Genomic DNA, 24824 nt, shown 5'->3' with positions numbered 1-24824 from the left:
TGGAGCCAGATGGGGGGGCCCTCTGTCCCACGACCCTGAGATCATGACCTGAGCTGAAATCAAGAGTTGGACGCTCATCGACTGAGCTACCCAGGCGCCCCTAAAGATTTTATTTTTAAGTAATCTCTATAACCAATGTGGGGCTTGAACTCACAGCCCCAGGATCAGGAGTCACGTGCTTCACCGACTGAGGGAGCCTCCCGGGCGCCTCTATGAAATTGCTTTTTATTTTTTAATTTATTTTTATTTTTTTATTTTTTAAAGATTTTATTTATTTATTTAACAGAGATAGAGATAGCCAGCGAGAGAGGGAACACAAGCAGGGGGAGTGGGAGAGGGAGAAGCAGGCTCATAGCGGAGGAGCCTGATGTGGGGCTCGATCCCATAACGCCGGGATCACGCCCTGAGCCGAAGGCAGATGCTTAACTGCTGTGCCACCCAGGCGCCCCTGAAATTGCTTTTTAAATCAGTTACATGAATAAAGGAGAAGAAATATGTAATTGTTCTGTCTTTTGAAAAAAACCACTTTTTAAAGAACAGTTCTAGATTTACTGACAAATTAAATAGGGAGTACCCATATGTACCTTATAGCTGGTCCTTCTTTTATTAACACCTTACATTAGTGTTGTTCATTTGTTACAATTAATGAACCAGTGATGATGTGTGATTATTAACTAAAATCTCTGTTTTATTCAGATTTCCATAGCGTTTCCTCATGGTGTTTTTCTGTTCCAGAATCCCATCCAGGACACCACGTTATAATTAGTTGCCACATCTCCTTAGACTTCACTTGGCATTGTCAGTTTCTTAGGCTTTTCTCATCAAGGTTTTGATAACACGTGACAGATGTGAGGAGTGCTGGTTAGGTATTTTGTATATTTTCTCTCAATTTGCCTAATGTTTTTCTCATGATCAGACTGGGTTTATGGTTTTGGGGCGGAAGACCCCCGAAGTAAAATGCCATTTTCATCACATCATGTCAGGGGTACATCCTGTCTACATAATTAGTCACTGTTGACCTCGATCACCTGGCTGAGGTCATGTTTGTCAGATTTCCCCACTGCCAGGGTATGTGTCCCTCTCCCTTTCCTCTTTGGAAGGAAGTCACGGTGTGCAGCTCACACTTAAGGAGTGGGGAGTTATGCTCTACCTTCTTTAGCGCAGAGTATCTAGTAAATAATCTGGAATTTTACTGCCTAGGATATTTGTCGATTCTGTATTTGTTAATTTATTCACTCATTTGTATCAGTATCAACTTAAGAATATTTAATACTATTTAACGTTGTTGCTGAAATTGTTCCAACTTTGGCCATTAAGAGTTTTCAGTTGGCTTCTGTGTTCCTTTGATACATTCCTGTCATATGGTTTTCTCCCCCTCCCAGAATTTACTTATTTTCTAGAAGCTCCAGGGCTCATGTTGTGTATTTCCTGCCTCAGCCATTTCTCCAAGGAGCCCTCGTTCCTTTTATCAGAGAAAGGTGTTATACCAACCAAAATTTGGGCACTAGGTATGCTCATTGCTATTGGGATAGTGTTGTTTCTAGGCCCTCTAGAACAAGGGTGTATATATGTATATACTAACCCACATGTATATACACATATCTACAAATGCTTCCATGTGTAACCATCTGTGTCATATTAAGCCAACATGAACTTGTACTGATGTTTCCAATTGTAATCCATTACCATGTGGAACTTTCTAGCTTCTCATCTTGCTTATCTGTAACCTCACCACTCCACCATCTGGCATCCATTAACTTAAGTGTTCAGTTGCGGTGCACCTGCATACTAGTATCAGAATTGTCAACTTAGAACCTGTGGGAAACTAGAGTACAGGACTTACGTGTATTTTGATTTGCCTTTAGTGTTACAGACTCCATTTATTTCCAGAGTTACTTAGGTGACTACTTTCCCCCTCATCCTCTTCAGGGAGGTTGTGTCATACGTTTGTAATACAGTTAGATTATTTGTCACATTTTGCATTTCATCCTGAGATCCTCTGACGTTATAAGGATTTTTTAAAAATTTACATGCATTAAGGTTCACTGTGTGAAATTTCTGTTAGTTTTGACCAATATATACTGTCACGGATCCACCATTCCACTCTCATATGGAAGTTTCACCATCCTAAAAACTCCCCTGTGTTTCACCTATTCATTATTCTTTCCATTTGCATAGTGTTGTTTTTCTAGAAGGTCATGAAATTGGAATGACATGGTGTGTAGTCATTTCAGACTCACTTTTTTCACTTAATATGTGTTCAAGCTTCCTCTGTGTCTTTGCCTGGCTTGATAGCTCATTCATTATTGCTGAACCGATTGGGAAAGTACCACAGCTTGTTTATCTGTTCGCCCATTACAGGGCATCTTGGTTGCTTTCATTATTTGGCAATTGTGAATAAAGCTGGGTGTGATCATTTGGGTGCAGGTTTTGTGTGAATATAAATTTTCAACTCAGCTGGGTAAATACCTAGTGGTGCTATTGCTGGGTCAGGTGGTAAGAAGACTGTGATTAGCTTTGTAGAGACGGCCAACCCGTCTGCCATCGTGGCTGTTTGTGCGGTATCACTCGCCACGGATGAGAGTTCCTATTGCCCCACGTGCTTGTCAGCATTTGGTATTGTCATTTAAAAAAAATTTTAGCCATTGTGGGCGCCTGGGTAGCGCAGTCGTTAAGCGTCTGCCTTCGGCTCAGGGCGTGATCCTGGTGTACCGGGATCGAGTCCCACATTGGGTTCCTCGGCTGGGAGCCTGCTTCTTCCTCTCCCTCTCCCCCTGCTTGTGTTCCCTCTCTCGCTGGCTGTCTCTCTGTCACATAAATAAATAAAATCTTTAAAAAAAAAAAAATTTTAGCCATTGTAACAGGTGTATAGTAGTATCTCATCGTGTTTTAATTTGTAATTTTCTAATGATGATATTGAGCATTTTTTCATGTACTTATTTGTCATTTGTATGTTTTCTTTGGTGAAGTATCCAGATCTTTCGATCATTTTTTAATTGGGCTATTTTCTTTTTAAAGATTTATTTATTTATTTATTTGAGAGAGAGAGTGAGGGGGTGGGAGCAGAGGCAGAGGAAGACATGGTCTTAGGCAGACTCTGCCCTGAACACGGAGCCTGACGAAAGGCTCAATCTCACGATCCTGAGATCAGGACCTGAGCTGAAATCGAGAGTCAGATGTTAAACAGGCTGCGCCACTCCAGGCACCTCCTCTACCCTTAAAAAAAAAAAAAAAAAAAGATTTATTTATTTATTTTGGTGGGCGTAAGGGCAGAGAGAGAGGGAGAGGGAGGGGGCTCTTTCCTTATTGTTGAGCTTTTTTTTTTTTTTTTAAGATTTTATTTATTTATTGGACAGAGAGAGACACACCAAGAGAGGGAACACCAACAGGGGGAGTAGGAGAGGGAGAAGCAGGCTTCCCGCCAAGCAGAGAGCCTGATGCAGGGCTCGATCCCAGGACCCTGACCTGAGCCGAAGGCAGACGCTCAACGACTGAGCTACTCAGGCGCCCCTTTATTGTTGAGTTTTAAGCGTTCTTTTCATACTTTGAATACAAGTCCTCTATCAGCTGTGTTTTAAAAACATTTCTTTCACATTAGGGCTTGTCTTTTCATTATCTTAGCATTTTTTTCCCCTTTATCCATTTTTTTTTTAAATCTTAGTTTCTTTTGCACTATGGTTAATTCTGATAAGATGGAGCTTATCCGTTTTTTCTTTCATGAATTGTGCTTTTGGGGTGCTGTATCTAAAAACTCATTCCGTTTGACAGTGGGCGTAAGACATTAAACAGCCTCTTTTAGGGGCTTACGGTTTGAACTCTTTTTTGATTGAAGAAACTTTGCATACATTCTCATAGCTAGAATGTTGGTCCTTTTTTTCTTTTTTTTACATTTTGTAGACTAAGGCTGTGCTCTTTTTTTTTTTTAAGTATTAGTTTTACTTTGAAGATGTTTATTGTTGCATTGTTCAAAGTAGATAATTGGAAATAATTGCCAACAATCAAGGCTTGGATAAGGAATTGTGATAAAATTCCGTTCTGCCATTCAAAATTATGTTTTTGAAGAGTGCTCAATGGCATGGAAATGTGTTCAGATATATTGTTAAATTCCTCCCCCAGCTTTATTGAGGTGTAATTGACAAGTAAAATTGTATATATTTAAAGTGTACAGCGTGGTGATTCGATATATGTATACCTTATGAGATGATTACCACAATTGAATTAATTAACACATTTATCACTTCACGGTTACCTTTTTTTGTGGTGGTTTAAGGTCTCTCATCAAATTTCAAGTATACAATACAGTACAGTGTTATCGATTATACTTACCATGGCGTACATTTGATCCCCAGAACTCATTCATCCAGTAACTGAAAGTTGTATCCTTTGATCACTATCTTCTCATTTTCCCCAACCCTCAGCCCCTGGAAACCACCATTCTACTCTGCTTCTATAATAAACTTGACTTTTTTTGTATTACTAGATTCCACATATGAATGAGTTCATGGTATTTATTTTTCTTTCTCTGACTTAGTTCACTTCGTGCCCTGATTTTTTTTAATTGGGTGGAACGAAGCTCCTGAGTAGGGTAATCAGGACCCCTGAAGATGGAATGTGTTGGCCTAAGTACAACTAGTGGATTTCTCTGTATGTCCACAGGATGAACTACAGGAAGATGTGGGTGCAGAGTCTGAGATCACAGTGTCATAGAATTGTATTTGTGGGAGCGCCTGGGTGGCTCAGCTCAGGTCATGATCCCAGGGTCCTGGGATGGCGTCCTGCATTGGGCTCCCTGCTCAGCGGGGAGCCTGCTTCTCCCTCTGCCTGCCGCTCCCCCTGCTTGTGCACACACACTCTCTCTGTGTCAAATAAATAAATAAAATCTTAAAAAAAAAAAAAGAATTGTATTTGTGCATTCACGTGGACAAAGATTTTGGCAGTCGAAATGGGAAAAAAGGGTGGATACGGGTGATCATGAGGAAGGAAATGGCAGGGTTTGAAATCAGAGTTCGTATGTGAGGGGAATGATACAGAAGTGTTGGTTACCTCTTGATCATGAGGCCAAGAAAAGGCAAACTGCCAGGAGCGTGAATGGAAGGAAGTAAAGAAATGTACTTGCGTTCATGTAAGTGTTGATTTTCAAGGTTGTATCAGAAGGACAAGGACATACAATCAGGTATGGCAGTAGGATTAGATACTTGTTGAGTGTGGAACTGTTAAAGAAAAGCATAACTACAGAGCTTTAGTTATTAGTATCCATAGAGCACTGGATGGACTCACCCATAGTAAGGTCTAGGGAAGTCATTTACAGGAGTCTTAGTTTATATGTAACCTGTAAATTTGGATTTTATGCGATCTGAATTGTAGACTTGGTTGAAGTGAAAGACTTACTGATTTAAGTTCCCCCAGAAGCTGACTCAGACAGGGATTTGAGTGCAAGTATTTTGCTTTAAAGATTATCCCAGGAAATACTAGTAGGGGACCATGAAGTGAGATAGGGAAGGGAAGTTTAGCAAATAAAGGAATTGTTTCAAGCAAGCTACCACTGTGAGTAACTGGAGCTCGTTCCGGCGGGGGAACTCTACGAGCCGGTGTAAAGCATGTCCTCAGAGTTCAGCCTCTTGAGGGGACAAGGTAGGTGGAGTGTCTACCAGCCATTGGTGAGGACTGTTTCCAGAGGGTGGAAATCTGTAGTATTTCAGGCTTGGCATGCAGGCAACAAAATGGACTTCAGAAGTCAGGGAAAGCCATCAGTTTTTTTTTTTTCTTTTTTAAAAAGATTTTATTTTATTTTATTATTTTTTAAGTTGGTTCCATGCCCAGTGGGGAGTCCAGTGTGGGGTCTGAATTCATGACCCTGAGATCGAGACTGGAGCTGTGATCAAGAGTCCGACACTCAATCGACTGAGCCACCCAGGTGCCCCTTAAAGATTTTATTTTTAAGTAATCTCTACATCCAATGTGGGGCTCAAACCCACAGCCCTGAGTTCAAGAGTCACATGCTCTACTGACTGAGCCAGCCAGGTTGCTCCCTGTTTTGTTTTTAAAGCAGATGCTGTTAGTCCAGTAGAGACAGAATTGGCAAAGATTAGGAGATATGGGCAGGGAGCCTGCTTTTGCCTCTTTTCTTTATACTCTGCCACGCAGTTCTAGCATCTCCAGTTTCATCAGTCCCTGATGAAACCCCTGAGGGTTAAATGAGCCAATCTAGCTGCACATTAGGACTGGCTCTAGGTGTCCTTTCTGGAACATTAAATCCTGGGTCATGGGGGAGTGCACCCGTATCAACAGTTCTCACCAACCTTACACTCGGTCCTCAAGTTCATTCCCAGGTATGTTCTTCCAGGTGCCACCAGTGCATTTCATCAGGTCCAATAGCTGTTATGGTGAATCACCCCTTTCCATCCAAAGTAAGGACAGTACCTCCCTATTTCCATGATGCCAAGACTTGATCCTAGTTATTAGCCTGGAATCAAAGAGGTAGGAACAGATCCTGAGAAGGGTCAGCATGTTTTGAGGCATGCATCTCGGATGAGGCCTTTTCGTGGTCTTTAGGCAGAGGAGAGTGCCATCTCGAAACAAGAGCAAGGGAGCCAGTTCTTCTGGCCCAGACGGTTCAGGAGACTCTTGGCTGGACTGTGAATTCAGTCTTTTAAATAATTTACCTACTTTCATAATCAGAATTCGGGCCTGATTTTTAGCACAATCTGCCTTCTAGTTGTAGGGACTCAGAGTTCCTTAAAATGCTGCTCTGAGGTCTTCTGGCTGTCCTACCATGCTTCGAGTTGATACTTAGATGATTTAGGCTTTGACATTTTCTTTGTTCTGTGTATCAGTGCTACGTAACAAAAACTCAACCAATTTAATTGTCTTTAAAATTCTTGATGCCCTTATATCTCTCAAATGCGAAAGCTATCACGTAACCCAGTCATGTTCACCTGTATCCCGTCCTAGCTCCACCTAGGAGCTACTTGTTAGTAATGCTGAGGCAGCAGCCCACCAGGGGTTCTCACCAAGCCACTTATTACCAGCACTGGGAACCTTGTCATTTGGTTGGTGAGTGATCCCCTTACAGAATCCGTCTGGAAGCCCTGTTATACCAGGATCAAATCTGTCTTATTTTGGGTTACCCTAGACGCAAATGCTGATGTAAAGACAAGTACAAGTCTGTTTTTGTTTTGTTTTCTGGGTTTTTTTTTTTGTTTTTGTTTTTTGTTTTTTTTTTAGGTTATCCTAGGAGATACCAGTAGAGTGGAGAAGTGAGACAGAGAAAAGAACATAGCCGGTAAAGGCTTTCTTATCAGGCACTGTGGGTAAGCAGACTTAATTCCAATGAGGAACTCTGGAAGCCAGTGGAAAACATCACCTTTTGTTGGGTAAAGGAGCTGCAGTATTTATATATTAACTGCCATCAGTGGGAGGGTTCCTCCAGGAATGTAAAGCCCCTGGTGCTTCGGACTGCCCTGCAAATGTCACGGCTGCCTTCAGTGGCAGAAAAAGCCCTCAGACAAGGAAATGCAGACGCTGGCAACTAGAAGCTGAACTGGGTGATGGCATAAAGGCAGGATATCAAGAGGGTCTTCTATACTCTTAAGTCAACAAATAATGTCAGTGTTGTGGCTACTGTTGAGTACAAGCTTTTCTTACACCTTAGTTTGGTTTTGAGAGTTTTTTAAAAATATATATACATATTTTAATTAAAATCTTGTATTTAACATGTGATTTGCAAATATTTTTCGTCCCGTGTGTAACTTGTCTTTTCATTTCTTACCAGTTTCTTATATAGAAAAATTGTTTAATTTTGGTAATGTTCAATTTGTCTTTTTTTTTTTTTAATGGCTTGTGCTTTTACTGTGACGTACCAGACCATGAAGGCTTTCTCCCATGTTTTCTTCTAAAAGTTTTATACTTTTTATACTTTACATTTACATTTATCTTCCATCTCAAATTATTTTTTGTTTATGGTGTGAGGTATAGGGCAAGGTTCATCTTTTTGTCATATAGATAACCAGTTTTTCCAACACCAAGTCTGTCCTTCTTCACTGAATTTCTTTTGCACTTAAAAAAAAAATGAAATGGGGGCGCCTGGGTGGCACAGCAGTTAGGCGTCTGCCTTCGGCTCAGGGCGTGATCCCGGCGTTATGGGATCGAGCCCCACATCAGGCTCCTCCGCCATGAGCCTGCTTCTTCCTCTCCCACTCCCCCTGCTTGTGTTCCCTCTCTCTCTGGCTCTCTCTCTCTCTATCTCTGTCGAATAAATAAATAAAATCTTTTAAAAAAAAATGAAATGGCCTTTTCCAGTACTGTGCTGTCTTGATTGCTGTGGATTTTAGTAATTCATAAAGTTTACTATAATCCTGCATCTTTGGGGGCGCCTGAGTGGAACAGCGGTTAAGCGTCTGCCTTCAGCTCAGGGCAAGATCCCGGCGTTAGAGGATCGAGCCCCACATCAGGCTCCTCTGCTGGGAGCCTGCTTCTTCCTCTCCCACTCCCCCTGCTTGTGTTCCCTCTCTCGCTGGCTGTCTCTATCTCTGTCAAATAAATAAATAAAATCTTTAAAAAAAAAATAATCCTACATCTTTATTTTCCCTTTTCAAAATTGCCTTGTCTATTCCTTTTGCCTATTTTTATGGAATTTAGAATTGTCTATATTTACAAAAATTTCTTCTGGAATTTTGGTTAGACTGTCTGGTTAGATGGTATGTCTTTCTGTTTGTTTAGGTCTTTTAAAAATTTCATCACTGTTTTGTGATTCCAGTGTACAAATCCTGTCCATATTTTGTTAGTATATACCTCAGCATCGTGTTTTTGTTAGAGATATTGTAAACGCTGTTTTCCAAGTATTCAATTTCTAATTGCTCAGTGTTAGTAAACAGAACTGTGGCTGACTTTTCTGTTTTGACCTTGTGTCCTGCAACAGGGTCAGACTCATGTTTTAGTTCTAGGAGCTTTTTTTGGCTCCTAGAATTTGGAATTTCTGCAAAGATCATCATGTTGTCTGCAAAATAGGAGTAATTTTATTTCTTCCTTTCCAATCTGCTTGCCTTTTATTTTTCATCTTCTTTCACCGGCTAAGACATCCCATATAATGTTTAGTAGAAGTAGTAAGAATGGACATCCTTGTCTTGGTCCCAGTTTTAGGAGAAAAGCATATAGTTTTCTACCATTAAATGTGATCTAAGCTGTAAGTGCTCTGTAGGTGCCCTTTATTAGGTGTAGAAAGATTTTATTTCTAGTTTGCAGAGAGTTTATCATCAGGAATGAACACTGTATTTTGTCAAATGTTCTTTTTTTTTTTTTTAAAGATTTTATTTATTTATTCGACAGAGATAGAGACAGCCAGCGAGAGAGGGAACACAAGCAGGGGGAGTGGGAGAGGAAGAAGCAGGCTCACAGCGGAGGAGCCTGATGTGGGGCTCGATCCCACAATGCCGGGATCATGCCCTGAGCCGAAGGCAGACGCTTAACTGCTGTGCCACCCAAGCGCCCCTGTCAAATGTTCTTTTCGCATCTGATATAAACATTTTTTTTATTAGATTGTTAATATGTTGGATTATATTGATTAATTTTCAGATGTTGAATTGGCCTTGCATAAAGGCCTGGAATAAAGTCCAACTGCTTGCAAGCCTTTTATATATGGCTTGATTCAATTTATAGTATTTTGTTGAGGATTTTGCTTGTTGAGGGTTTTTGTATCTATGTTCATGAGAGACATTTGTTTTTGTACTGTCTTTGTTTTGGGTATCAGGATATTATTGGCTTTTTAAAATGAATTGGAAGATGTTCTTTTGTATTTTCTGGTAGCAATTGTGTGAAATTGGTGTTATTCTAACATCTTTTCTATTGCTGTTCTTCATTTGTAACATTTTGTAATTATTTTCCCTTTCTGAAGAACTTTCCTTAGCAATTATTTTAGAGCATGTCTGCTGACTACAAATTCTCTCAGTTTTCTTTAATTTCTGAAGGTTAATATTCTCCCAATATAGAATGAAAAGCATTGCTCCACCATCTTCTGACTTCCATAGTTTCTGATAAGAAATCTGCAGTAATTCATGTCATCAATCCTCTCAAACAGAAGTTGGTAGGCTGTGTTCTGTGGGTTGACTGCCTGTTTGTTTTCGAAATAAAATTTCAAAAAAGCCATACCCATTTGTCTACATATTGTCTGTAGCTGCTTTCATGCTGCAGTGGCAATGGTGAGTAGTTGTGACAGAGACCACATGGTCTGCAAACCTAAATTATTTACTGTTTGGCCCTTTAAAAAAAAATCGGCTGATCCCTCTCCTATGCGTAAAATGTTCTTTTGCTCTGACTTCTTTCAAGAATTTTTCTTTGTCTTTCAGCAATTTGATTATGATGTGACCATTATAATGAGGTTCTTTGGCTTTAACTTGTTTGCTCAGTTTCTTGAATTTATAGGTATGTCTTTCACTGAACTTGGTAGGTTTTCAGCTATTATGTCTTCATGTATTGTTTAGCATGCCATCGCCACATTCCTTCTTTTCTCCTTCTGGGATTCTTAGTACATGATGAATGTTGGATCTTTTATTTTTGTCCACCCAGTCCCTGAGGCTTTATTTCTTAAAAAAAAAAAAAAAAAAAAAAAAGAAAGAAAGAAAGAAAGAAAAAGGAAAAGAAATCTCTCTTTCACTTTTTTTTCCCCTGCTGTTCAGATTGGATAATCTCTGCTTGATATGTCTTTAAATTTACTGACTCTTTCCTCTTTCGTCTCCATTCTACTGTTGGGTCCATCCAGTGAGTCCCCCCCCCCCAATGAGTGCATATTTCAGTTCTAACCTTTCCATTCGGTTCCTTTCACATCTTTTCTTTCTGTGCTGACACTTTTTTTTTTTTTTTAAGATTTTATTTATTTATGTGACAGAGAGACAGCCAGCGAGAGAGGGAATACAAGCAGGGGGAGAGGGAGAGGAAGAAGCAGGCTCCCAGCCGAGGAGCCCAATGTGGGACTCGATCCCAGAACGCCAGGATCACGCCCTGGGCCAAAGGCAGACGCTTAATGACTGCGCTACCCAGGCGCCCCGACACTTAAGATTTTAACTCTTGTTTCAGGAGTGTTTGTGATTGCTAATTTGAGCAATTTTCTAATCGCCACTTTAAAGTCTCTGTCCATCTCAACGTCTGTGTCATCTTGTCAGTGGCATCTGTTGATTGTCTTTTACCTTGTGAGTTAAGATTTTCTTGGTTGGTTTTTTGCCAGATAATTTTGTACTGTTTCCTGGACATACTGAACATTATAAAACTTTGGATCTTCCTTAAATTTATAGAGAGTGTTGATATTTTTGTTTTAGCATTGTAGTTTGGTAGATATCCCAATGATCCAGAATATAGTTATATTAAATTTTTCAAGTTTAATTTGGAGATAAAGATAAAATTTAGAAAATTGTCATAAAGAACTTAGAGATCTCCAGGAATTTTTAGGCTCTACTTTGAAAAAAAGTGGTATAGAGAAATAGCAAAAGTAGAAGAAGGATATAATAAATGAGGTATGTTATAAAGGATATTATGATACTATCTTTTAACCTATGGTTAGCATTTAAAATTTGTAGTGAGGGACCAAGATTGAGGAGGAGGTATTAAACTTTTAAATATCATTCTTTCTTTGTAATTACAGGCTAGTGGTACCAACTCTTGTTTTTTTCTCTAGGACCTAGATTTCATTACATTTTTGCTGTTTCTAGTAGCTTTGTTTTTTGGCTTTCTTCCTGTTTAAAATTTTTTTCTCTTGGGAGTTAATTGTTAAGTAACCATCATGTGTTAAAGCCTACTTGGTAATACATCAATGATTTAGGAAAGGGTTGGCCTTAATTATCAAAATATTGTAGACTGTTAAGGAATGCATTTACATTTTAAATTTTCTTTAGGGTATATTTAAAACTAAACTTTTGCCAGGCATCTTGTTTTGATGGATATGTAATTTGTGTAGTCATCATTTAATTTGTGATTCTAATATATTTGAAACTGTGCTATGTAAATCACTCCATGATTTACAACAGTTTAATCTCCTTAGGGAAATTGTTTGGCTTATGCTCTTTTTCTAGATGTTTTTTCTTCACATAATAAGGCAAAATTCAGCTGAAATTATCGAGGATTTTGCATCAGTAGAGTCTGTGCAGGGGGCTTATTTATTTTCTAGCCTTTCAGGTGTGGAGTTTGGCAGTATGCATCGAAAAGCAACAGTTATGTAAGAAGGTTAGTGAAAGGGTGGGATTTAACTCTACCACTTCTGAGTTGTGCCCTCAAGCAAGTTATTCTTTTCCAGGCTGTTTCCTAATCTATAAAATGGGGATAATAATAACGATACCAGTATCTAGGGTTGTTGGAAGGATTAAATGAGGTAACACATGGAAAGAGTTTTAACAGAGTGACTGGAATAGCCTCTGTTGCAGATTGACAAATCTGCACTATTACCATGTGATAAAAAATTTATCTCTAGGCATTCTTTGAGTTTGGGGATGAATACTTCCTTTGTTCAATATTGTTTAATATGAAAATAGAAGATTTTATTTATGTCTTTTATATATAAGCTAGTAACTATTATATTCTTTAGTTTAGCCTTTCATTATAATTATCTTCTAAATTATATTTAGTACCATGTTTATCTGTGTAAAACAGTAAGGATATAGGAAGCCGTGTTCCAACTAATCCAGGACTCTGCAGAGAAAATAATCAAAGTTAGAAATAACACATGGCCCCATATTTTCAGCTCAGGAAGCAAGTGTATGAGCTCATTTAATTATTGACTTTGTAATATTTTAGAAGCTATCAAGTAAATAAAGGGACAGTGGTTTGTCTTTTTCTGTATCGGGCTTCCACTTTATTTTTACTGATCGTCTCTTAAATGTGCATATACAACTTGGTTTCCTGTACTTCTTCATAACAGAATGATAAGCCCTTGGTTGAATTGTCAAATTGCAGTGGTTTATTGTATCTTTCTTTGTTTCTAGGATGATTGAGGAAAGTGGGAACAAGCGGAAGACCATGGCAGAGAAGAGGCAGCTGTTCATAGAAATGCGTGAGTCTTGAGTGCTTCTTGATTCCTTGTTTGTGTGTGTGGGGATGCCTTTATTTTTTTTGCCTGATGAAGGCACAGCTTTAAACATTAGCATGTTCCATTTTTTTTTTTTTTTTAAGATTTATCTATTTATTTTAGAGAGAGACAGAAAGAGAGAGAGAGTGGTAGAGAGGGAGAGAGGGACAGGGAGAGAATCTCACACAGACTCCCTGGTGAGCACGGAGCCTGACCCGGAGCTCCATCTCATGACCCTGAGATCATAACCTGAGCTAAAGTCAAGAGTTGGGGATGCTTAACCGACTGAGCCACCCAGGTGCCCCACGCATTAGCGTGTCCCAACCTCAGAAAGGGAAGAAAGGGAGTCAGAGAATCATGGAGTTGAAGGGCCTCAAGCCAGAGCATATATTATAATTGAGTTGACTTGAATATAAGTTACCTTATACTAGAAACAGATTCTAAGGTGTAGAGGACCAAGAGTTAGGACAACACTTGAGCCATAGGAATAATTAAAAGCACTAAATGTATATAGCTTTGGTATATTACTTTATGATACAGTTTTAAATCTTCTGTTAAAAAATTATAGTCTTCTGTAAAACTCGAACAAAGGAAAGGAGGAGTTGAATAGTTCCTAGTATTTGAGTGATTATTTCGGTCTGTCGATTACTTATCTATGTGACCTTGACTGTGTGACTTTGACCAGTGCGCTCACACTTGGTGGACCACAGATTCCTTTGCCATGAAATAAGGTTACTGGTCTGTACCAGGGATTGTGGTATCTTTTAAAAAGCATTATAATCTTTTTAAAAAGTCTGCTCTTACAAGGACCCTTAACATGTGAGTGTCATAAAGTTGGTACTGCTTGGTTGAAGAGGGGAGGCAGGAGCCCTGCCTGAGATAGCCCCTGAGGTACTTGTAGAATGCTAGAATTCTGCCTGTCAGAGTAGAAATCAGCAGATAAAGTTTCAAGATCAAGGTATTTTAAATCTTTAGAGTCTTAGTAATGGGAGGCAGAGTTTGACTCAACTGAGATCTATGCTGTCCTGTCCAGCATAACCTAGGTAAGTATTTGTTGAAGATTTCAGGAGACATTTTTGGCAGCGAGTGTGCAGTCTGGGCATCTTCAAGGAGTTTTATAGATCTGAGTCTGTCATCTCGTCATCCAAGCCAGACACCTCGCAGTCACATCCGTCTACCTCACCTTCCACCTCCAAAGAAATCACAAAGTGCAGCTCCGTTTTACCTCAGAAGGGAGTCTTGGTGGTCTGTTCCTGAGACTATGGCGGCTTTGAACCGAGGCTGTGGCATCAGGCTGCCTGTATTTGGATCTTGGCTGTATAACCTTAGGTGACTTGACTTAACCTCTGTGCTACAGTTTCCTTGTCCATAAAACGGAAATAGTATCTACTTCGTAGAATTATTATGAAAATAAATGAGATAATGTCACTTAGACATTTATTAGCACAGTGCTTGACACAGAATAGTAGGTATTTAATGTGGTTACTTGTGTTTAATATTTTTATCATTACCTTTCTGAACTAAAGCAGTCTGTTTCGGATCCTTTCTTCCATGGTCAACCCTTTGAAATCTGTGATCTGTGATGCTGGCAGCTGACCTGTATAAGTCTGCGTTACTTCCTTCTGAAATCCCTTCAGCTGCTCCTCGTCATTCTCCCCAGAAAGTCTGAGCTCCGGGGCATGCCAGGCAAGGCCCTCCTGGTCTCTTTTGCCCTCAGGTCTCAGGTTCCCGGTTCCCATCACACGCCGTGTGTGTCATTTCCCAGCAGTACTGAATTGGCTTTCCCATCTGGATCATGCATTTGGTGTCTTTGTGCCTTTGCTCATGCAGCTGGGCCCACCTGAATCTCCCTAATTGTTCCTGCTTACCATTCAAGACTCAGCCAAGGGGTCATCTTTTCCATTAATTTTTTAACACATTTACTGAAGATCTGCTATGTTCCAGGCACTGTTCTAGGTGATAGGGTTAAGGGGAGAACAGAACATAGTCCCTGACTTCGCTCATATTGCTTACATTTTGGTGAGGGGAAACAGACAAAATAAGGAAACCTAGTAGATAAACAATAAATCCTGATAGTAAGAAGTGCCTGGAGTGCCTTTGGTAAATAAACACGAGCCTGCCAGAGAGCACAGCTAGGCTAGATATTTGGAGTAGAAATTGGGCATTCTGTGAAGAATTGGGCTTGCTGCTTAATGAATGTTATCATTCTGACACATAGAGCTCGGACAAATTGCCTGTCTCTGTAACAAACTCAAGGATATGGACAGTTTTGGAGATGTTTGGTGGGTATGGCTTCTCGTCTCCCCTCTTTCTTCATGGGAAGAATTGCACTGGTGACAGTAGTGTCTGCTGCTGAAAGCCATACTCTCTCCTTTCCAACATCCCCACCGGTCTCCAGCATTGTTACCTTCTGTGGATGTAAAAATCATCTTTTGCCAGCCTTATCATAGGGTTCTACCATCTAGGTTTTGGGTTGATTTTATGGCAATTTTAAATCCACTGCTCTTTCCCTGTTTTATTTGTCTGGGTGGGTAATTAATAGATTTTTACTTATGTAGGTATGGCCATCATTTTTTTTTTTTTTTAAAGACTTCACTTTTTTAGGGGCACCTGGGTGGCTCAGTCGTTAAGCGTCTGCCTTTGGCTCAGGGCGTGATCCTGGCATTCTGGGATCGAGCCCCACATCAGGTTCCTCTGCTATGAGCCTGCTTCTTCCTCTCCCACCCCCCCTGCTTGTGTTCCCTCTCTCACTGGCTGTCTCTCTCTGTCAAAAAAAAAAAAAGACTTCACTTTTTTAGAGCAGTTTCAGGTTCATAGTAAACGTAAGAGGCAGGTACAGCAGGTCCCCAGAGCACACATGCACAACTTCCCCCATTAACACCCCCCCCACCAGAGGGTACATTCGCTACAACTGATGGGCCTGTGTTGCCAAATTGTAACACCCAGAGTTTGTAGTTTACATGAGGGTTCCTTCTTGATGTTGTACATTCTTTGGGACTATATTATTTTTAAAGAAAGATGGTTTTGACTATTATTTTTGCAATTTTTAAAAAAGATTTTATTTATTTGTTAGAGAGAGAGAATGAGCAGGGGGAGGGGCAGAGAGAGAGGGACAAGCAGACTCTTTGCTGAGCATGAAGCCTGACTTGGGGCTCGATCCCAGGACCCGGAGATCATGACCAGAGCCAAAATCAAGAGTTGGACGCTCGATGGACTGAGCCAGCCAGGTGCCCTCTCAGATACTATATTGAAGAACAGGGAGGTCATCCTTGTCTTGTTTTTTTACTTTAATGGAGATAGAGGTAATATTTCACTATTAAAATGGTATTTGTTGCAGGTTTTGTGTCATTTATCAGGTTAAGGAACTACTTCTAGGTTCTAATTTATGAAGAGTTATTACTCTTACTGTCTTTAAATCATGAATGAGTATCGAATTTTATCAGATGTTTTCTGCTTCTCTTGAGATGAATATATTTCTGCTTTACTCTGTAAGTATAGTGCTAGGGCTGGCAATCTTTTCCTTAAAGGGTCAGAAAGTAAATATTTTAGGATTTGCAGGCCGTATGGTGCGTTCTCTGTCACAGTGACTCAGCTTTGCTGTATAGCGAGAAAGCTATCCTAATCATTTAACAATTTAGTTAGAAATAATTTATAACGTTGTGTGACCTTTATTATTATTCCTTTCTATGATATTCTTAAGCCTTTCTGTCTTTAGACAGTATCTTTCAATTCCCTACTCTTCTTTCCATGCTTAGTATTTTCTCTTGTAGACTCTAAGTGCCATGAGAATGAGGATCATATCTGTTTATCTTGGTAGCCCCAGTGGCTTGATAAATATTTATTGAAAGAAGAGTGGACTAAATTACATAGAAGTAACTTGGTAGCTAAGTTACTAAGAAAAATGAAAGGTGGTAGTTAGAACAGTAGTTCTTAACTCTGGAGCTAAAGTACAGGTCAGTCTACAAAATGCTTAGCGCCAGGCCTCCTGGCTCAGAGATTCTGATTTTATTTTTTCCTTTTCCAAAATTTGGCAGTTTTATTGGTCTTTTCAGGAAACTTTGGCTTTGTTGGTCCTCTCCATGTATCTTTGTTTCTGCCTCATTATTTTGTACTATTGTGTTTATTACTTTCTTCTTTTTACTTCAGGTGATTCTGTTCTTTTTCCAACCTCTTTTTTTTTTTTTTAAAGATTTTATTTATGTATTTGACAGAGAGGCAGTGAGAGAGGGAACACAAACAAGGGGAGTGTGAGAGGGAGAAGCAGGCTTCCTGCCGAGCAGGGAGCCTGATGCGTGGGGCTCGATCCCAGGACCCTGGGAACATGCCCTGAGCCGAAGGCAGATGCTTAATGACTGAGCCACCCAGGCGCCCCCTTTTCCAACCTCTTATGTTGCGTAACTCGGGCCATTTATTTTCAGGCTTTTTCCTCTCTTATGTAAGCGCTTGAGAACTTCTTTCCTGTGATTTTCTGTTTTTGCATTCTGTGTGTTCCAATAGATGCCATTTTCATGATCACTTCTCTGTGTTTTCTAATTTGTGTTAGGAATTATTTAGAAGTACCCTTTTAAATTTGCAAATAAATGACTTTTAATTTAAAAAATATTTACCTCAATTGGGATGTGGGTCAGGGGATGAAGGATGTTCTAGAATCTTTGAATTTGGTGATATTTTTTGTTATATGTTTTTGTAAATATTCCATGTGCGTTTGAAAATAATGTGTGTGATTTCTTCATTATTTAGATTCAACTTGTTACATGTTTTATTCAGACCTTTTCTGTCCTTACCGATTTGACTGCTTAATTACTGAAAGTTGTTAAAAATCTCTACTTTGATCATGGATTTTAATTTTTTACCCCTTAGTTCTGTCAGTGATTTGAAGCTTTTGCTCTTAGATGCACAGCTATTAAAATATTATGTCTACCTAGGAAATTGACTGTTTTGTCATTATGTAGGTATACTCTTTTTCTAGTGATGCTTTTTGCTCTGAATTATATTTTTTGTTATTAATATAGCTGTACCAGTTTTCTTTTGGTTAGTATGCCTTGTGCGGTATCTTTTCATTCTTTCTTTCTTTCTTTCTTTCTTTCTTTCTTTCTTTCTTTCTTTCTTTCTTTCTTTCTTTCTTTCTTTCTTTCTTTCTTTCACAGAGAGAGAGAGACAGCCTGTGAGAGAGGGAACACAAGCAGGGGGAGTGGTAGAGGAAGAAGCAGGCTTCCCGCTGAGCAGGGAGCCCGATGCGGGGCTTGATCCTAGGTCCCTGGGATCACGCCCTGAGCCGAAGGCAGACGCTTAATGACTGAGCCACCCACGCGCCCCAGTATCTTTTCATTCTTTTAAAAAACTTTCCGTATCCTTATTTTTTTTTAAGATTCATTTATTTATTTTGGTGTGGGTGGGTGAAGGGGCAGGGGAGAGGGAGAGAGAGAATCTGTGTGGAGCCCAACATGGGTCTTGATCCCATGACCCTAAGATCATAACCTAAGCCTAAATCAAGAAGAGTCAGATGCTTAACTCACTGAACCACTCAGGCGCCCCTGTGTCTTTATGTTTTATGTGTATCTCCTGTCAGTAATGTAAGCTAGATTATTTAACAACAACTCTTATGACTGACAGTCTTTGCTTTTTCACTGAAGAATTTATCCTCTTTAGGTTTTTTTATGAATATGGTTATATTTCACTTTTTCTTCCGTCTTGTTTGGTGCTTCCACTGTGTCCTTTCTCTGTTGTTTTTTCTTCCTTTCTTGCCTTCCTTAGATGAATTGTGCTTCCTTCCTTCTGTTCCACTTTTTCCTCTTCTTGGTTGAGTTGCATATTCTTTTTCTCTTCTTTTTGTGCCTACCCTAGAGATTCGAGCATCAATTAAAGTGGAGTCCAGAGCTTTTCAATGTTTATAACTTTATTAGAAGCAATACAGGAATATTAGACAGTTTTAGAGCGCCTCCTTTGTGAAATACATTCTATTTTTAGTATTATCTTTTTTAACACCACAAATTAGACTTTATAATTCTTTCGTATGGTCAGTTTTTCTTTTGTCTAACCTACTCGATTATCACTGTCTTGGTTGGCTTTAAAATTTAAATCTAAATCTAGGTGGAGCCAGTCATGTGTCCCTAATGTTTCCCTTTGTGGGATTTTTTTTTTCGTTTGTTTCTTCTTCACCCACTGAAAGAGTCACCATTCTGTGGTCTGTACCTTCCTCTCTGTTGGGACTTCTGGCTTCATCTCTGGTCCCCAGGGTTTCTAGTCATACTGCCAAGAAAAAAAAACAAGGAAGTCATTTATGTTTATTTTTGTTACTTATTCAGACTCTTATTGTCTTGAAAAGTTTTGCTTGTTAAAAATGGTTGTAAGGGTTTGAGACAATTCAGAAATGTTACTATCCTTACATTTACTAGGTTTGTTATCTCTTCTCTTTCTCCTCCTCATCTCGTTAGTTAGATGCCTTTTTGACAAAATATACTCACTTCCTTACACCTTCTGCCCGTGTGCTGAGCACCTCCACCAAATCCTGTGTCTCCCTAGAGTGCAGTTTGGAATCCTGTGCTCTGTCTGAAGAAGGCTGCATGCATCAACGTGTTTATATAGGGAAAGGACTACTTTTGTCACCTCCTTGTGCCAGCTTTTCCAAAATTGTACAGTTTGTGTAATATTTTGACTCTACTTAGTATATTTTTGAGGGAAAGCAGATCAGTCTTTTATACCAGCAACACAGAACTTTCTAGTTTTCAGTTATTTATTCATTCAATGAATATTTCAGGTGCTAGTTTTATATGTCCTAGTTTTGGGCATATAGTAATGAACAACACAACAATAAAATGGTCTCTGCCTTCCTGAAACTATTTTCCTGAAAATGGAAATAAGGAATGATAGGGCAGTAGGAGCCATGATTGGGCAAGCACGGGGGGTCCAGGAAAGGATCTGGGAAGAAGCGATGTCTAGGCTGAGTCAGTTCAATGATGTGATGAAGAAAGGGCTGGAACAGTAAGTAGCACTTACAAAGGCTCAGATGAGAGAGCTTGGCATGTTTGGGTAATTATATGTAGCCCGAACTGGTTGGAGTTGGGTGTGAGGTAGAATTTGAGAGTTGCACGAGCCAGACCTTGTAGCTGAGTTGAGTAGTTAGTTATGTGTTTCCCAAACCTACCTTGATTATAGGACTCTCTGGAATGAAGATTCCAGGTTCTCCTCTAGGAGACTCTGATGCACGCTTCTGGTATAAGCAGATACAATAAAACCCTTCCATTTGACTCTTTGCTTTCCTTGGGATTTGGTTATACTATAGAAGCTGATCCCCTATTCTCACGAATGAGGAGAGCCATAACAGAGAAAGAAGGGTTAATCTTTTCTTATCCATTCCCTGTACCTCTTGGGTACTCAGTGTTTTTAGGTTGTCTCCTGTCTGTCCAGGAGCTTCACTGGGCTCTCCACCTGTGGCTAGAGTTCTGCCTGTGTGTTTGGTTAGGGCCCTTTGTACCATTTCTTGATAAGCTTGAAATATACTATCTGAGAGTAGTATTAAAGTGACATTTCAGTGTATTTCTTATAATGAAATATTCTCGAAATGAATGATAATGAAGTGAACTAGAATCTTTTCTAGTTCACAATACCCAAAGGGATAATATAATCATTTTAGTTTCTTCACTGGGGGCTTTCTATTCTATTTTTTATGTGCTAAACTACCATATTTTCTGATCAGGAAATCAACATGACACTTACATAAGGGAAATTTTTAAAAAGTGAAGGCTATTCTTAGAGCAGTGTATGAGGATTTTCCTTATAGAAACCAGGAAAGATGACTGCTTCAGAAGAAGGTAAATGTATGAGAAAATGTATGAGAAAAATGACAGAGGAAAACACAATGATACTTGATTCTTGACTAGCACGTAAAACTTCAGAGTGGAGATTTCTGGCAAACTGGGCCAGAGCTTGTGCGGTTTCCCATTTTCCTCAACTAGTTCACTTTGGAATCATGTGATATTTGCCTGATTTCATTTTGCAGCACCTAAGTCTGACTTAACTGTACTGGAGGAAGAGTCCAAAGAGAGTGAGTTCTATGCCAGTGCACTGACGTTTTCCTGAAGTTACTTCTCCGCTAGCAAACATGGCCCAATAACAGTCCTGCAGTCTGATCAATCAGATCAGTACTCTTTCTGCTTGGTTAGTTGGGAGTGGGACTTCCCTTTCCCAGCCACTCCCCATTGACTTCCTAGTATTTCCCTTAGAAGCGGAAGAGAAGGAAAGGTTCACTGCAGTTATGAGGGTTCTCCCTTGGGGTTTTTGTCAGGTTGGCAGATAGGATAACGTAGGCAGAACCACTGGCATGGAGTGGTCGTGTAGAAAGTGCGCCTACCCCTTCCTGACCCCTTTTGTCTTCTCAGAAGAAGGCCTGGTCGACATGTGCTGTATGGCTCGCACACACGCTGTGGAGTAGTCCCTTCCCACCATTGAGAAATTCAGTGCTCTATCCAGTTGAACATCTGTTGTTTGTACTTTTTTCAGGTGCTCAGAATTTTGATGTCATACGACTATCAACTTATAGAACAGCTTGCAAATTACGATTTGTACAAAAACGATGCAACCGTAAGTCATTTCAGCTAATTTTTGTGATAGCTGGATGGTGTGCTCAGATAATATAAACTAAAAGGTTTTAGTATCTTTTAGTCATATTGTAATGTTAATTGAATTATTTCTGTCTTAAGTGTTTATTAAAATGTAAGCTTTGTCATGGAAAGAACTTGTCATTTACTCTGTGTGTCCCTCAGAATGTTTACCAAAATTCAATAATGTAACTGGTTTTGAGGCTGGCATAGTATTAACATACTTTAAATGAGAGAATTGATTTCTCCTTCTCACCTGTTTTAAATGATAACTTTTATACAAAATTAATACGATAATCAGCTTCTGGAAGAGAAAAACATTAATATTTTGATAGAGGTGTAATAAGTTAATTTTCTTGATTAAAATAAATATAACATGAATCAGCCTTTTCTATAAGTAATCAGTGTGAGAATTGCTACTTATAAAATAAGTAAATAAAATATATATGTGTCTGTGTATATACACACACACACACACATACACACAGGCATATAAAATCTTTTTTCTCTTAATTTCCATGAAGATAAACTAACTTACAACAGAATCCTTGTACTTTTCTTCTGTGTGTGTGTTTGTACTAATGAAGAACTATTTTGTATAGTGGAAAGAACATTGGGCTTTAGAATTTGAAAAAACCTGAGTTTTAGTCCTGGTTTTGGCATTTACTATGTTGGGTAAGTCAGTTTACATCTAAACACTTCTACCCTACTTTAAGTGTTATTCAAAAATCTTAGCATAAAATTCTCTCCAGAGAGTTTACCATGCCATCCTAGACTGAAGTCTCTGGTTTCCTAAAGCACTGTTTTTCAAATTATGGGTTGCGACCCATTAATGGCTCACGAAATCATTTTGAACAGCTGTAGCCAGAATTTAAAACATGTAATAGACAAAAAAAAAAGAAAGAAAAGAAAATCAGAGCAAAATTATGTGGTAAGTCTGAAAGTATTTTGTGAGACTTGTTTTTTATATATCTAGAAGAGTGTGTGTGTGTGTGTGTGTGTGTGTGTGTTGGTGTTGATTTAAACATGTTTCTGTGGGTTGTGGTAAAAAAGTTTAAAAACCACTGTCAGAGCAACTACCATTTTAATAATTCTTCCTGTAATTATTCTTGGGAAATCGTAGTCTATGTGTGGAGTGTTGAGAGTCTGAAACCAGGCTATTGGCATTAGTAATGTACGGTAAAAGAAGCATTGTTCTAGAAGCTTTATTTTGTCACATATGATTCTTTAATCAGACTGAAATTTTTTTTTTTTTGCGGGTGTACAGTTTAAGTAGGAGTAAAATTTCAGTTTTGTCCACATGTATGTTCCATTGTCTCTACACTGTTTATTGAAAAAACCATCCTTTTTTTCTTCCCTGCCATTAAATCTTTCCTCATACTCATTAGGAAAAATATGTGAGAATGTTCATAGCCATTTCTATATATGAGAGGACCTGCTTCTGGACTCTTGTCTTCCACTGGTCTGTCTATCCTACCAGTAACCACTATTTTGGCTTTATAATGTCTTTTTATTTTTTTTAAAGATTTATTCATTTATTTGAGAGAGAAAGAGCGAGAGTGAGGGGGGCTTGGGGCAGAGAGGAAGAGAGAGAATCTCAGCTGTGCTAAGCAGGGAGCCCAGCTCAGGACTCAGTTCCGACTCTGAGATCATGACCTGAGCTGAAATCAAGAATCGAATGCTTAACTGACTGAGCCACCCAGGCGCCCCACATCTTTTTTTTTTTTTTAATTGAAGTATAGTTGATACACAGTGTTAAATTTGTTTCATGTATGCAACATAGTGATTCTACAACTCTGTGTTATGCGTGCTCACCACAGCGTAGCTACCATCTGTCACCACACAACGCTGTTACAGTACCCTTGACTGTATTCCCTATGCATTTCTTTTTATTCCCATGACTTATTCATTCCCTAACTAGAAGCCTGTATCTCTCATTCCCCTTCACCCATTTGGTCCATTTCCCTCCCTCCCTCCCTCCCTCCCTCTGGCAACCACCAGTTTGTTCTCTGTATTTATGGGCCTGTGTCTGGTTTTTTGTTTATTTGTTCTTTTGTTTTTTATATTCCACATTAAGTGAAATTATATGGTGTTTGTCTTTCTCTGACTTATTTCACTTAGCATAATATCCTCTACATCTATCCACGTTGTTGCAGATGGTAAAATCTCATTATTTTTTGTGGCCGAATAATATTCCATTCTGTATGTTTGCCACACCCTCTTTATTTATTCATCGATCGATGGACACTTGGGTGCTGTCATATATTAGCTAATGTAAGTAAATGATGCTGTAGACAGAGGGGTGCATATCTCTCTTCAAGTTAGTGTCTTCGTTTTCTTTGGGCAAAGACCCAATAGTGGAATTACTGGTTCGTATGGTAGTTTTATTTTTAATTTTTTGAGGAAGCTCCATACTGCTTTCCACAGTTACTATACCAATTTACATTTGATCGTGGGCGTTTCTTATCTTGTTCACAGTGTCAGAGGAAAGGCTTTCAACATTTTACTGTTAAGTAATATGTTTGCTGCAGTTTTCTGTAAATACCCTTAATCAGATTAAGGACATTGCCTAGTACTGTGTTTCTTCATTTCTGGATGTAAGGTTTATTTAAGAAGTGGTCTTTTTGACGATTTGTAACTTAATCTCCCTTTGATCAGAGAGCGTGGTTGATAGGACTTGAATCCTTTGACATTTGCCAAGATTACCTTTATGACGCAGGATAAGGTCAATTTTCATACCCGGTGTTTGTAATCACTGGGGGCGGTATTTCATATAGGGCCCGTTGTGCCTCCTTCGCCAGGTGTAAAGTTTAATTGTCTACATCTGCACTTAAGCTTTGTACCTTTGCTCTATCACTTACTAAGGGAAACGTGTTAATAGCTCCCACTAAGCTTGTGAATGTGTCTCTTTGATGTTCTGTTAAATTTGACAATATATATTTTTGAGGCTGTTGTAGGGGAGGCAAAACCTTACCTCTACCCTCTTCGGGTCTCTGGTTAGGCTTGAGAGTTAAATCGACATCAGACAGATTAGCAGAAGAGCACACAGATTTTTACATGTACCTGGAAGCCCCCACAGCAAAATGAAGACCTGAAGGAGGGATGAGGCCTAACTGCTGACATACTAGGGAAGAAGGAGTAGCAATTGTGGAAAAGTAACTAAAATATATGGGGAGTCTCAA

The 24824-nt window shown here is 39.3% G+C and overlaps 1 protein-coding gene across 15 annotated transcripts in view; it reads left to right on the top strand.

Moving 5' to 3' along the window:
• Positions 1-24824, top strand: part of DTNB (dystrobrevin beta) — a 231551-nt gene that overhangs the window by 17214 nt on the left and 189513 nt on the right. For all 15 annotated transcript variants that reach the window (XR_005832775.1, XR_005832774.1, XR_005832776.1 and 12 more), the window contains exons 2-3: positions 12963-13030; positions 21545-21625. Coding sequence is in view for 12 of the 15 variants with exons in the window: in XM_040622973.1 (XP_040478907.1) it covers positions 12964-13030; positions 21545-21625 (148 nt within the window). In the remaining 3 variants the exon portion in view is untranslated. The remainder of the gene's footprint in view (positions 1-12962; positions 13031-21544; positions 21626-24824) is intronic.

This window comes from Ursus maritimus, unplaced genomic scaffold (genome assembly GCF_017311325.1).
Source record: "Ursus maritimus isolate PB19 unplaced genomic scaffold, ASM1731132v1 scaffold_6, whole genome shotgun sequence".
NCBI classification, from domain to species: domain Eukaryota; kingdom Metazoa; phylum Chordata; class Mammalia; order Carnivora; family Ursidae; genus Ursus; species Ursus maritimus.
Note: the sequence above shows the minus strand (reverse complement) of the source record. Positions and strands in the feature narration are given on the sequence as shown.